Source organism: Asterias amurensis, chromosome 5 (assembly GCF_032118995.1).
Source record: "Asterias amurensis chromosome 5, ASM3211899v1".
NCBI classification, from domain to species: domain Eukaryota; kingdom Metazoa; phylum Echinodermata; class Asteroidea; order Forcipulatida; family Asteriidae; genus Asterias; species Asterias amurensis.
This window is the reverse complement of record NC_092652.1, coordinates 20,755,930-20,769,188: the sequence shown is the minus strand read 5'-3', so window position 1 is coordinate 20,769,188 and position 13,259 is coordinate 20,755,930. Positions and strand designations below refer to the sequence as shown.

Sequence of the window (13,259 nt, the reverse complement as noted above, 5' to 3'; positions counted from 1 at the left end):
TAACTCTGGCTATGGCTAACTCTGGCTATGGCTAACTTTGGCTATGGCTAACTTTGGCTATGGCTAACAATTGGCTGTGGCTAACTTTGGCTTATGGTGAAATCGGGTCATGCACCATCACCAACATCACCACCACAAACAACAGTGGCAGCACCACCACACCGTCGCCAACATCACAAGCAGTAGCTGCAGCAGCAGCAATATCACCATCATCATCACCACCAGTAGCAGCACCTGCCGCAGCACCGCCACGGCAGCGCCATACCACACCACCATTGTCGCATTCAGCAGCAGTAGTATCAGCAATAGTATCAGCAGCAGCAGCAGCAGCAGCAGCAGCAGCATCATCAGTATCAGCAGCAGCAGCAGCAGCGGCAGCAGCACCATCACCATGGTGGCGATAGAGTGCCCTCTCTTCTTAATTCCTTTTCTGCCATGCCCCACGTTAATTAAAGCATAATAATACTGCAACGGGAAACTTCAACAAAATCGGGCGCTGTCCCACTCTATGGTTCAACTCTCCACGGTTCTGTTTCAAGCGAACAACAGGGCGCCCGTTATCGTCTCACTGGTCTCACAATTAACTTAATACCACTGCAATAATAAACTGCGCCAATAAAGTATCTAAACACTTACAAATAGTCAGATTTATCGGAACCTGAATTAGTATGCCAAAGAATAATTATTCATTTCTATTCACCGTTAATTTCTGCACATTTTGACACATCTTGTGTTGCGCTACGATGTTGTTTGGTGGATTTATGGACACTTGAGTGGCTTAAGGTTGAATTTCAAAAGTTGCAAAAGCCCCTATTCACCCCAACTCCAGAAGGGAACTCACACACAGACAAAATCAAGACAAAAGACACAAACTCGTTTCGTTTACTTGACCATGAAATTTATGGCCGTATCTTTAACTCTAAAACTGCTGATATCCTGTCCTCAATACTTGGTGTGTCCTCCATCACTGTCCTGAACGGCAAGGAGTCGTCTTCTCATACTCCCAACGAGACATCTGATCTGTCCCTGGTCAATCCCCTGCCATTTCCTGATCAGGATGCGTCGCAATCCCTCGAGAGTGGTGTCAGGCTTGATGGACTTGTTCACTTTCTTCTGCTGCAGAAGTCACACTCGGGCGGCCACTCCTTGGCAGGTCGTCCACATTTCCCTGAGCTTGGTAGCCATTCCACCATTTTACTGACCGTCGCTGGTGACGTTCCAACTTGATGAGCTGCAGCTCGAATCGACATACCGGCTTCTATCAAACCAACGATCCGTCCTCTTTCCTGTTTGGTCAGTTGAGCCATCTTTCCTGTTATCTTGAAACACCTTTCCCTGTCTTACCATAATCAGGGATTCTGGCTCTTAACCCATTTTGTTGTACGCTCCCATCTTTGACCCCTTTGCTTGGTTACTGACAACTTTTGCTGATGTTCATCGCAACCGATTTATCCAAAACGCGACAAACAAATCATTTATAAAGGGCGGGCAAAAGAAACGCTGATCTTACTCGTCACAATACAACGATTTAGCTTGAATAGGGGCTTTTACAACTTTTGAAATTCGACCTTAAGCCACTCAAGTGCCCATAAATCCACTAAACAACATCGTAGCGCAACATAAGATGTGACAAAATGTGCAGAAATTAACGGTGAATAGAAATGAATAATTATTTGTTGGCATACTATTTCAGGTTCCGATATATCTGACCATTTGTAAGTGTTAAGATACTTTATTGGCGCAGTTTATATATATAATAAAGTAAAAACAACAGATAGGGAGGAACATGGCGTACGGCAGCTTTAATTTGTAAATCTTGTTTTAATGATCGGCACTTCATTCTTAACGACTAATTAAATTCCTTTAAAGGCACTGGACAAGTTTGGTATTAATTATTGTCAAAGACCAGTTCCCACTTGGTGTACCCCAACAAATGCATAAAATAATAAATCTGTGGAAATTTTGGCTCAATTGGTCATCAAATTTTCAAGAAAATAATGAAAGGAAAAACAAAAACCCCTGTTGAATTACTTGATGTGCTTTCCGACGCATGGCTTCAGCTGACGTATTTTATTATTAAGTGAGGAATTACCTCTTAGTTAAAACATTTTTAAAACTACGTTACTAAAGAGGGAGCCGTTTTTCACAATGTTTGTTTAACTATATCAACAGCTCTCCATTGCTCTTTGCAAGTAAGTTTTTATGGATTCAATTAATTTGGGTAATTACCAATAGTGTCCAGTGCCTTTAATATTGTAAATTTAACCCTCCTTTAATTTTACGGAGTTAGGCTTCTCATGTTTTAACAATCGTAAATTGTAATGTTAGCAAGGCCACCTGACGGAAGTACTTTCTAAGAAGATGTGTGCGAACAAAACGTGATATTATTGCTTTGTGGTGACAGAACTGGTGTATGATTTGTTTCAAAGTTTCAAATCCTATACTGATTTATTTATCGTGTGTACTTTTTTTTGCGAAGAGCTTGCCTTTGGGAGGCTAGACATGCGACAATCATGCAAAAGAAACATTCATATCATTATCATATTATAATTATGGGATTGCAGGCATTGCATGGTAATGTTTCAATTAATATCGTCTCCTGGTATGATGATGACATGAGCAAGCTAGTAGAAACGTTGAGACCAATATTAAGAACTCACTCCGCGGTAGTGCAGTTTTAGAGTGATCCTTTTTTAAGCTAAAGTAGTAGTCCCAGCTAATTTTCTGTACCTTCCGCCCGGGTAGTAGCATGGAGGTTTCTTCCATGGTAGTAGTAAACAAGCAGGACAGTTTTTTTCCAGAACTGAGAAGTCTCCGAACAAATCCGAAATATATATACTTTGCAATATAATAGCAAGACAGTGCTCTAACGAACAAAATCTACCTGACAAGAAGACACACAATGGTGTTGCCGCAAACCAAATTTATAATCATTATTTATGTTAATAATAATTATCATTATCAATGATCATGCTTCAGTTATGGTCCGGTGCAACCCATCTGAAGGCAGACTCTCGCTACGTAGCTCTCTGGCTCGGTCAGAAACTCGTACACATCCTTTGCCTGTACACTCCCCATGTCGAGTTGGACACACACGTAGCCGACATCGGCACAGGTGTAGCCGGTCAGGTCCATACGATTCCTCACGCTTGACATGGTGAAGTCGTCCCCTAGGACGAGTGTCCGCTTGGCCTGCAGACTCGTCAGTGTATTCTCAGACTCAGATACCTGAAGTGAACGGTTCAAATGTGTTTTAAAATGGTGGTATAATCTGTTTCTTTACTCCTATGACCATAGAGCTAGGACCATGCTAGAACTATGGCCATTTTGAGTTAAAAATGGTGGACACAATACTGTGACGCTATCTGGTTTGGGTAAATTTTTCTGTAAACACCCAGACAAAACAGTGCACTCCTAAAGTGTCCACCATAGCTCAAAAAGGCTAACGGGGTTTTGCTCGTAGCTGAGGTGATAGCGGAACGAGCCTTATATAGTTCTAGGAGTAGATTGTCTTTAATCACCTTTTCATTAGGTCAGCTAATTATACGTTGCTAATTTTTCGCTGTATCTTTGTTGTTTGAATGATCCCTCAGAGCAAACCGAAACCCCTCTCCATTCCTACACACACATTCCCCATCCAGCCTAGACTTGACAAGAGTCCCAAACCCGTTAGAGTCCTTGTATTTTCAGTCCAATCGCCGAACGTCGGAAAACTTTTGCGTAGCCGGCACCCCCCAACCTGTGCCCGCGCCGCGGGATACAATATTTTTGACGGTGAGGACGCGCACTGTGCATGATAATTAAACGGGTGTATAGTTGGCGCGATAATCTTAGGGACCGCTCGCACGAGAACGGGATTTGAATCAAGTCTACATCCAGGCAAAAAGCACACACCAACATTGACATACAACCCTTATTGACAAACAATTTTACACACAAAATTCAATCGAGGGCCGCTTGTCAAAAGTGGAGTAGACACTCACCGCTCCCTTACAGTTAGACTTATGGACAAGTCGCGGTAATAGCGTCGCGGCTCTCTCCACGATTCCCGCGACACTGGCGATATTCTCGCGAGACTGCTGTCCCCCCTCCGAGGCTACTGCTCTCACGACGTGTACTGTCCCATTTAAAGACAGTGGACACTATTGGTAATTGTCAAAGACCAGTCTTCTCACTTAATGTATCTAAACATATGCATAAAATAACAAACCTGTGAAAATTTGAGCTCAATTGGTCGTCGAAGTTACGAGATATGAATGAAATAAAAAGCACCCTAGTCACACGAAGTTGTGTGATTTCAGATGCTTGATTTCGAGACCTCAAATTCTAAACTTGAGGTCTCGAAATCAAATTCGTGGAAAATTACTTCTTTCTCGAAAACTACGTCACTTCAGAGGGAGCCGTTTCTCACAATGTTTTATACCATCAACCTCTCCCCATTACTCGTTACCAAGTGAGGTTTTATGCTGATAACTATTTTGAGTAATTACCAATAGTGTCCACTGCCTTTAATGGGGGGTAGTGGTCAGCAGCCAGCAGCCTGAATATATACGCCACCCCACGTTTCGACTACACCGCGACAGACCATTGGCGACTTGTCTACAAGTCTACCGCCCACAGTGCGGCATCCACATCTTCCTTACCTTTGGACCACTGCCGTCTGGGTTTGCGCTAGCCCACAATGCAAGCTTCCATAGAGGGTAGGAGCTACTGATTTCCCCGTACTGCATCTTATCGTATGTGACATCCATGATGAACTTGAGATAGTTTACAGTACCGGACTGCCCCGACTGCAACTCGGTAGGGCTGCCCGGCTTGACCGACAAGCTGAGTCCGCTAACAATGAAACTCGGTGTAGGAGAAGCTGAAAATGAATTAAAGGTTGAGTTTTAGTGAGATCAATTTACAGATTGCGTGTAGTAGAGTTTTGTTTTTATACAATTATTATTTGTCTGTACAGTTTCCACAACAACCATTTTTTTTTTTTTAAGTTCTGTGGTGGAAAATATTTTGAAAACTTACGTGTGCACGTGACCTCTGCACAACCAATCAAAGCGTCGCTCATTAGAAAGTCTGGTTCCGCGTCGTCGCCTTTGGCAAACCTCACGCACAGGTACGGATAGTCCGGGCACCCAACTCCAGTTATGGTGAATTTCGTTTTGACTTTGAACTCTAGAGGTCCCGTTGGTCTTAGCGTCTTGTCACGTTGACACTCGGTCAGGACGAACGTCTCGTCGAAGCGGTCGTCACCGGAGCCGTCCTCGGTCGGGCTACCGTAGATCGAGAGTTCCCACAGGCGGGATCCTTCGATTACTTCGGTAGCCGGGTCGTCGCTCGGGTAGATCTGGACGTCTAGTTTGAGATCAACGGGGCTTCCGTACTGGCCGTCCCCGGTGCTGATGATGGACCAAGCAACGCGGTCTAACCTGGCTATCTGTAATTGTTGATCTATATACGCAACCAACGTTGGAAAAGGAATACGAATCAAATTGTTTCAGAAAGTTAAACTCAACAAGACGTCGGCTTAGTGCTATAAGGCTCCCTTTTTCAATTTTACATCGGCAATAATCATTATTGTCTGGAAATGTTAAATGCTATTTCAAAAAATAAAAAAATTAATAAAAACAGGTCCTTTTCTTCGACTGCGATGAAAAGTTGTCGGCTACGTAGGCGTATTGCCGCCACATGAAAAGAAAAAAACCTTTATCTTATTTTGTTCGTACACGATAAATCAGAGGTTATCGTGAACGTACGAAATAATATTATACAGTATGAATTTAATTAAATTTATTCGAGTTGCACCAAAGACATTCAATTACTGAACTGGAGGTGATGTTTGTTATTTTGAACTTTGCAATGTTTTTTGCAAAACTGTGGAGTTACATAGGAAGAAACTATAATTAAATAGTACAGTAAACTTGCGGGTACAACCATGTGTCTCTTGGTTGTTTCGACAGTCTACTCTGCTCGTCTTCAGGAAAGGAAAGATATTTACATGTACAAGGAAGCTCCACGCAACCAACCACCGGGTCTGCCAAAATGAAGTCCGGTACCGGGGAATCCCCTTTCGAAAACTCCACACAAAAGTACGGTAGCCCATCACAGCCAACTCGACCGATGCGGAACGACTTGGTCAAGTCGAACTCCAGCATGCCCTCCGGCGATAAGGTGGCGCCCTGCTCGGCGTGGCTCAACACCTGAGTCTGCTCGTCGAATCTCGTCTCGTGCGAGCCATTCTCGTGTACGTTACCGAAGATGGCGACTCGCCATAGACCGGTTCCTGCGATGGTGTCCGTCGGTACGTCTGGTACCTGCCTCGGTGTCATGACTACGTCGAGACCAATGTCGGTGGCTTCGTCGTACTCGAAGTTGGATGGCAGCTCCAAGCTCAGCGCCAGGTGCGAGAAACGTGCTGTCATAATTGGAGATTCGCCAGGATCTGTGTGAAAATGAATTATAAGATATTAAAGTCACCTGGAAATATAATTTTGTTTTTCGTCAAACGTTAGAGTATAAGTTTATGAACAATAAAATATTTTTTGAGAATTTTTTTGCAGTGATTTAAATGTTTAAAAAATAGATAAAGTTGTTTGGGGGTGACTCCGCCTACCCATATTGTGACGTCAATCGAGGCAGACTTTGCCTCGATCGCACGTCAAACACACGTACGTGCAAGTACATGCAAGTCATAGTCGTGAGTTTGTACATTTCGAAAAAAGTTTTTTCTTGCATTTTTCCGGCAATGTCGATCAGGTGTATTGCTGCTGGATGCAGCAAAACAACTAAAGATGGGATCAGTTTGCAAAGTGGTTCGGTCCGATGTCTTTTCCAGCGCTGTGCAGCAAACACTTCGAGCCGTTGTGCTTCGAGAATCCGGAATACACCACACATTTTGACATAAAGAGAATTTTTTTTCTTCTAAAACATGACGCCATCCCAACAATTTTTCCAGCTAGTGGGAAGTCGAAGAAGGTACCTGAAAGACGTGACGAACCTAAAGGAGCATTTGCCTAACTTGAAAAAATTCGGATATTGTTTCAACTGTGAGGGCATATTTTTAGCTTGCGCCAAAGCGTCACTATCTTGTGTTGGCACTGCTTGCGATTCACCGTGCAGGAGGGTAATCCGAGTGGACCATCAGCACAGCAGCCATACAGTGCGTGTAGTCTGCTTCGTGACCGTAGTTCTGTACGTAGGCATCATACCGATCAGGTACCCAGACGTAGTGTACGGGGCCAGACTACACATTTTTTCTACACATCTCTTCAAATGTCGCGCTTCGATTGACGTCACGAACAGCCTACTCTCGGATCGGGCCTACTTTAAAATTTGTAAATAAAATGGAAGCTAATTTTTTAGAACCTTAGTTATTTGTGTAGCCTATTCAAATTCCACTCATCAAAACACATATTATTTAGTGATAAAAGCTTTATTTTGACAAAATACCACTTCCAGGTGACTTTAATATAGGGTGTCATTGCCGAGCGGTTTTGGAGCATAATTCTGGTGATATCCATACTATCAAGTACAAACCTTTGTGAAAATAAAAATAAGAAATCGTCTGTGAACTTTTCTATTTAGCTTTTTGGGAGCAACAAATCATTTGAAAGGTAGGAACTGCATTTGAAAGTTAAGTATTACAATTGTTGATTACACTATAGCAAACCAAATCGGTACGAACGGAAATGTATCTCCCTGATCTTGTTTTAGTTTTTGTAAACAATATTTTATATTTATCAAATGTATAACTATAGTGTTATTACAAAGACATGTAACTTTAGAATCTATTGAAAAAAAATCTTATAATATCGTATACTTACAAAGACATGTAACTGTACGGCAGATCGTCACCGGTTCTTGCAGATCAAAGTCCGGCACAGGATTATCCCCTTTAGTCAGTGTCACACAGAGGTATGGGTAATCCACACATCCAACCCCACTCATCAGAAACTGCGTCCACACCATAAACTCTAGGTGCCCTGACGCCGCAATGCTCTTATCAACGTTCTCTGCAGTAGTCAGGATCTGTTGACGTTCGTCGTAGCGGTTCGACGCGACGTCACCGGACCCGTCAGCCGTCTTGCTGCCGAACAGGGACATCTTCCACAGGCCCGTGCCTGTGAGGTGTCGACGGTAGTTGATGTCCGGGTACGCGATGACCATGAGGAAGATGTCGGCGGGTTCGTTGAGGGGGACTGATGTTGCCTCCATGTCGAAGATAATGTGCGTGAAGCATACATTTGGGTTGGCGACGACATCGTCTGGATCTGTATTGATAAGAAGAAACGAGAACGGTCCTTTATGAGTCGATCACCAATAAAGCGTTGCTTTGCCTCTAAATCTGAGTCCGTTTATGCCAATATAATAATGTAACTTAATGGTCGACTGATCAAAATAAGAAACTTATATTAACTTCCAAGTATCAACAAACATTTCATTCTTAAATCCATACATTCCACAAGATACAAAATAACGCAAGATAATCTTTGACAAAAACTTACAAAAGCATGGGGTGGACTGGCACCCTGTCCACTTCCCGTTGATCTCAAAGTCTACCGATGCACCATCAGCCCTCGTCACCTCCACGCAGAAAAACGGCCCTTCCGACCCGCAGGCCAGCCCGCTCAGATCAAACTCAATATCAGCATCGAACGCCAGATCATCGGTAGGAGAGAGCGGCTGGGCCCCCTGGATGGCGCTGATGAACCCGGTCCTCTCGTCGTATCTGCTCGGCCCCGACCCGTCGGACTCGGTGTTGCCGAAGGCTTTCACCTCCCACAAGTCGGTTCCGGTAATGGTGTCCGTTGTGTCACTGGCACCGACGGTTACCTATGTTTGCAGAAAAAAAACCCTGTACGTTACGCAAACAAATACGTGAACGTGAACGTCAGAAAACGGTGTTGTTTATAGGTGAGGTCACCACTTTGGGCTTAGCCCTTATTTCATGCTCACGTAGATGACGTCTGCACGTAGTTCACCTTTGCTAAAAACGTAAGCTTTTATTAACACATTTTTTTCTGACGTTCACGTTCACGTATTTGCTCGCGTAACGTGCAGCTAAACCCCCAATTACTTCCCTGAAGATCCGTACAGAAATAACGAAAGTGGAATCAAACAGGGGCAAGTCTATACGGATACATGACATTCAGGTACGACAATTCAGGGCCTAATTTCATTGAGCTGATTAACACAAAAATAGTAGCTAAGCACAGCAAAGTTGTACTTACCAGAATAAGTTTAGGTTACCAGCCAAACTGCTAAGTCAAATGTTTTGTGACTGGTATCCTGCTCATTGTTAGTAAGCATGACATTTTTTAAGCAGTATTTTCTGCTCAAGCAGCTCTTTGAAATTGGCCACTCAGCTGCGCAAAACTTGCGATAGTTGACGATCAAAGTACCGTGGACAGAGAGCACCCAAGTGCGGCAGAATAGGTCTATCCACGACTCGAAGAAAAGAGACAAACTACAACCAATTCAATCAATCAATCAATCAATCAATCAGTCAATCAATCAATCAATCAATCAATCAATCAATCAATCAATCAATCAATCAATCAATCAATCAATCAATCAATCAATCAATCAATCAATCAATCAATCAATCAATCAAAGGTCATTTGTAGTGCGCCAAAATCAAGAGTTTGTTCTAAGGCGCTGAGGCATAGTTGAATGGTAAGTAAGCCTGCTGGAACAGGTGAGCTTTAAGGAGTGTCTTGAATGAGGTGAGTGAGCTGGCATTTCTGATCTGTGTAGGAAGCTTGTTCCACAATCAATATAAATACAATGGAAACAAAAATGTACAGGAATTTTAGGAATTGGGTGCACAGCCAAGTATGCACAGCTTGTGTTAGGAGGGAGTGCTCATACCAAAACAATCACATTAGAGTTGATACATACAGAACATGGCCGATAAGACCTAGGACAACAAAACATACATAATTCCATTGGTTTTGTCCTACACTCTAGTAAGAATTTAAAAAATGCAAACAAGATTACAAAGGAAACCAATAAAAGAAATGTTGAAGAAGGTATGACTTAAGTAAAGATTACGTTAGATTCTGACTACTCCTTTAAAGAAACTGGGGTTGATTTCACAAAGGTTGTCCTAACTTAGGACTAGTCCTAGGCAATGCTAAGAGATAGGACCAGTCCTAAATTAGGATGAGTTACTGGTCCTAACTTAGGACTGGTCCTATCTCTTAGCATTGCCTAGGACTAGTCCTAAGTTAGGACTACCTTTGTGAAATCCACCCCTGGACACCTTTGATAATTGTCAAAGACCAGTCTTCTCACTTGGTGTATCTCAACATCTATGCACAAAATAACAAACCTGTGAAAATTTGAACTCAATTGGTCGACAAAGTTGCGAGATAACAAATGGACGAAAAAACCATGCCACACGAAGTTGTGTGCTTTCAGATGCTTGATTTCGGAACCTCAAAATCTAATTCTGAAGTCTCGAAATCAAATTCAAATATTTTAGTGGAAAATTACTTCTTTCTCGAAAACTACGTTACCTCAGAGGGAGCCGTTTCTCACAATGATTTATACTATCAACAACTCTCCATTGCTTGTTATCAAGTACGTTTTTATGCTAACAATTATTTTTTAGTAATTACCAATACTGTCAAGTACATTTAACATTATGAAATCACCTTTTCAAAAAATAAAATACGAGGATGAAAGACTGTTTTCCAAAAAAAAAATTCTGCCTTACCTGGAGAGACACTTTAGCCGGCATTTGGTAAGAAGGAGCGAAGATACCGGTTGCATCGAAACTCCATGACATCCCACCACGCGCAGAAGCTGCGTACAAAGCAAACAATGAAATCAACGATTGTTCTACTTGTTTTGTAAACTTGTTTCCTTTTGTTTGAGTATTTATTTTAAATTAAGTACTTGGTTTACAGTGCTAACACATATCTGTGTAAGGGTAAAACCAAATTAATGTTATAGTTAAGTTGAGGTTTGCGGTAACACCATGTAATGATAATCTCTAATAATGAGTTGGGGTGGTTCTAATAAGAACCGTTGGTTTCAACTCGACGTTTCGATCAGTATGCTCTGATCGTCTTCTGGAGAACAACTCTGTTTGAGAAGTTAATGTTCTTCATCCCCGATGCAGATTAAACATCTATTAAAGGCAGTTGACTCTATTGGTAATTACTCAAAAATAATTATTAGCATAAAACCTTACCTGGTAACGAATAATGGGGAGAGGTTGATGGTATAAAACATTGTGAAAAACAGCTCCATCTAAATTAGTGACATAGTTTTCGAGAAAGAAGTAATTTTCCACGAGTTTGATTTTGAGACCGCAGATTTAGAATTTGAGGTCTCGAAATCAACTATCTAAAAGCACACAACTTCTTGTGACAAGGGTGTTTTTTTTTCGTTATTATTTGGCAACTTCAATGAACGATTGAGGTCAAATTTTCACAGGTTTGTTATTTTATGCATACGTTGAGATTCACCAAGTGGGAAGACTGGGCTTTGACAATTACCAATAGTGTCACCTGTCTTTAAAGAATGACCTTGACATAAACTTACCCACACTCTGAGCATCTGTGGTCACAAATATCTGCAAAAGAGTGATGACCGCTCCAAAACAAACCAAAATTCGAGAAACCATTTTCGTCAAACACGCACGTTATACTCGAGGTATAATAATTTCAAAATCATGATTTACATTGGTTTATATATCACTGCTAGATAGGTTTGTAAAATAAAAAACTTTGTGATTTTGTAAAAAAAAAAAAATTGATTTGATGAATCGATTGGTTAATGACTTAATAAACTCAGCCAGCCGGAAGGTGAATGCCAGAATGACTACTGCTGTACACACACTTTATCACAGGTGAACAAATACTTAACTAGTTCCCGCCAATTCGGGTGGTGTCATCGCTTGTCTGTTTAGTTTCTTTGCCTGTTCAAGCACTGGACACTATTGGTAGTTGTCAAAGACCAGTCTTCTCACTCGGTGAATCTCAACATATTTTGTATGCATAAAGTAACAAACTTGTGAAAATCTGAGCTCAATCGGTCGTCGAAGTTGCGAGATAACTATGAAAGAAAAAAACACCCTTGTCACACGAAGTTGTGTGCTTTCAGATGCTTGATTTCGAGACCTCAAATTCTAATTCTGAGGTCTCGAAATCAAATTCAAGGAAAATTACCCAAAAAGTTTCCCAAAAACTACGTTTCTTCAGAGGGAGCAGTTTCTCACAATGATTTATACTATCAACCTCTCCCCATTACTCGTTACCAAGTAAGGTTTTCTGCTAATAATTGTTTTAAGTAATTATCAATAGTGTCCACTGCCTTTAAACGGACGAAAGTGTTAGAAGGGAAGTTATACCTTTTGTTTTCACGGTTAAAATTACAAATGGTTATAGGGAAGCCTACAGCAGCTTTGGATAGTATTAAGCCTTCCGTGAAACATTTCACTTCAAAGTAGGACATGGTTAAATGTAAAGCTATCATTAATGCTCCAGATTGTTTACCCATTTGTAAGAATTATTCTTCCTGCGTGTTTGGACATTATTAGCTTCAGATTTTCGGCAATATCTCAAAAACGCGCATTGCAATGGCAATGAAAGTTTCACTTACCTTTTATCATTTTCACCTCAGTTTCTAAACCAGGATAATTCAAACGATGCCAATGACTTCATTCTGTAACTGTCGAAGTCATTGTTTGCATATAACTTAAGAGAATTCTATACCTCTTAGGTTTTGATTGATTGATCTTCATGTTTATTTAGTCGAAAGGCAGTGACTCAAAATGATAAACATGTTGAGTTGTTTAAAAAACTAACACCGACTAATTATTCAGCTGTATCTTTGTGTCGTTGTTTCATCCTCTTGACATCTGAAGTTAATTTATTTTGTAATACTTGAGCATTATAGAATAATCACAGCTGACGAATACAACGGGGATCAACACCAAGGCATTGGACACGTTTGGCAATCGTCAAAGACTTTCGCCCAATTTCATAGAGCTGCTTAAGCACAAAATAAGCCAAGCGAAACAAAAATATGCCAACCAGAAAGAAAAAAAAAATGACAGCCCCTCCCCCCGTTTAAAAGCCATTTGTACATTTTTGACTAGTATCCTGTCCATAAAACGCTCAGTAAGTTTTTTTTAACAGAATTTTCTGCTTAAGCAGCTTTATATAATTGGGCTCAGTATCGAAGTACTAATGCAATATAATGCAAGAAAGTGTACCATTGTTGCACAAACGTGTGTGCTTTCAGTTGCC

General features: G+C 41.4%; 1 protein-coding gene across 1 annotated transcript; it reads right to left on the bottom strand.

Annotated features, from left to right (window-relative positions):
- Nucleotides 1-1,801: 1,801 nt before the first annotated feature.
- On the bottom strand, nucleotides 1,802-11,678 carry LOC139937720 (uncharacterized). The gene is made up of 8 exons (XM_071933002.1): nucleotides 11,551-11,678; nucleotides 10,718-10,806; nucleotides 8,502-8,829; nucleotides 7,821-8,267; nucleotides 5,996-6,439; nucleotides 5,023-5,448; nucleotides 4,644-4,864; nucleotides 1,802-3,228 (listed from the first exon to the last, which is right to left on the bottom strand). Exons 1-8 carry the CDS (start codon nucleotides 11,630-11,632, stop codon nucleotides 2,980-2,982), a joined length of 2,286 nt encoding a protein of 761 aa, XP_071789103.1. The 5' UTR covers nucleotides 11,633-11,678; the 3' UTR covers nucleotides 1,802-2,979.
- Between the last annotated feature and the right edge of the window lie 1,581 nt (nucleotides 11,679-13,259).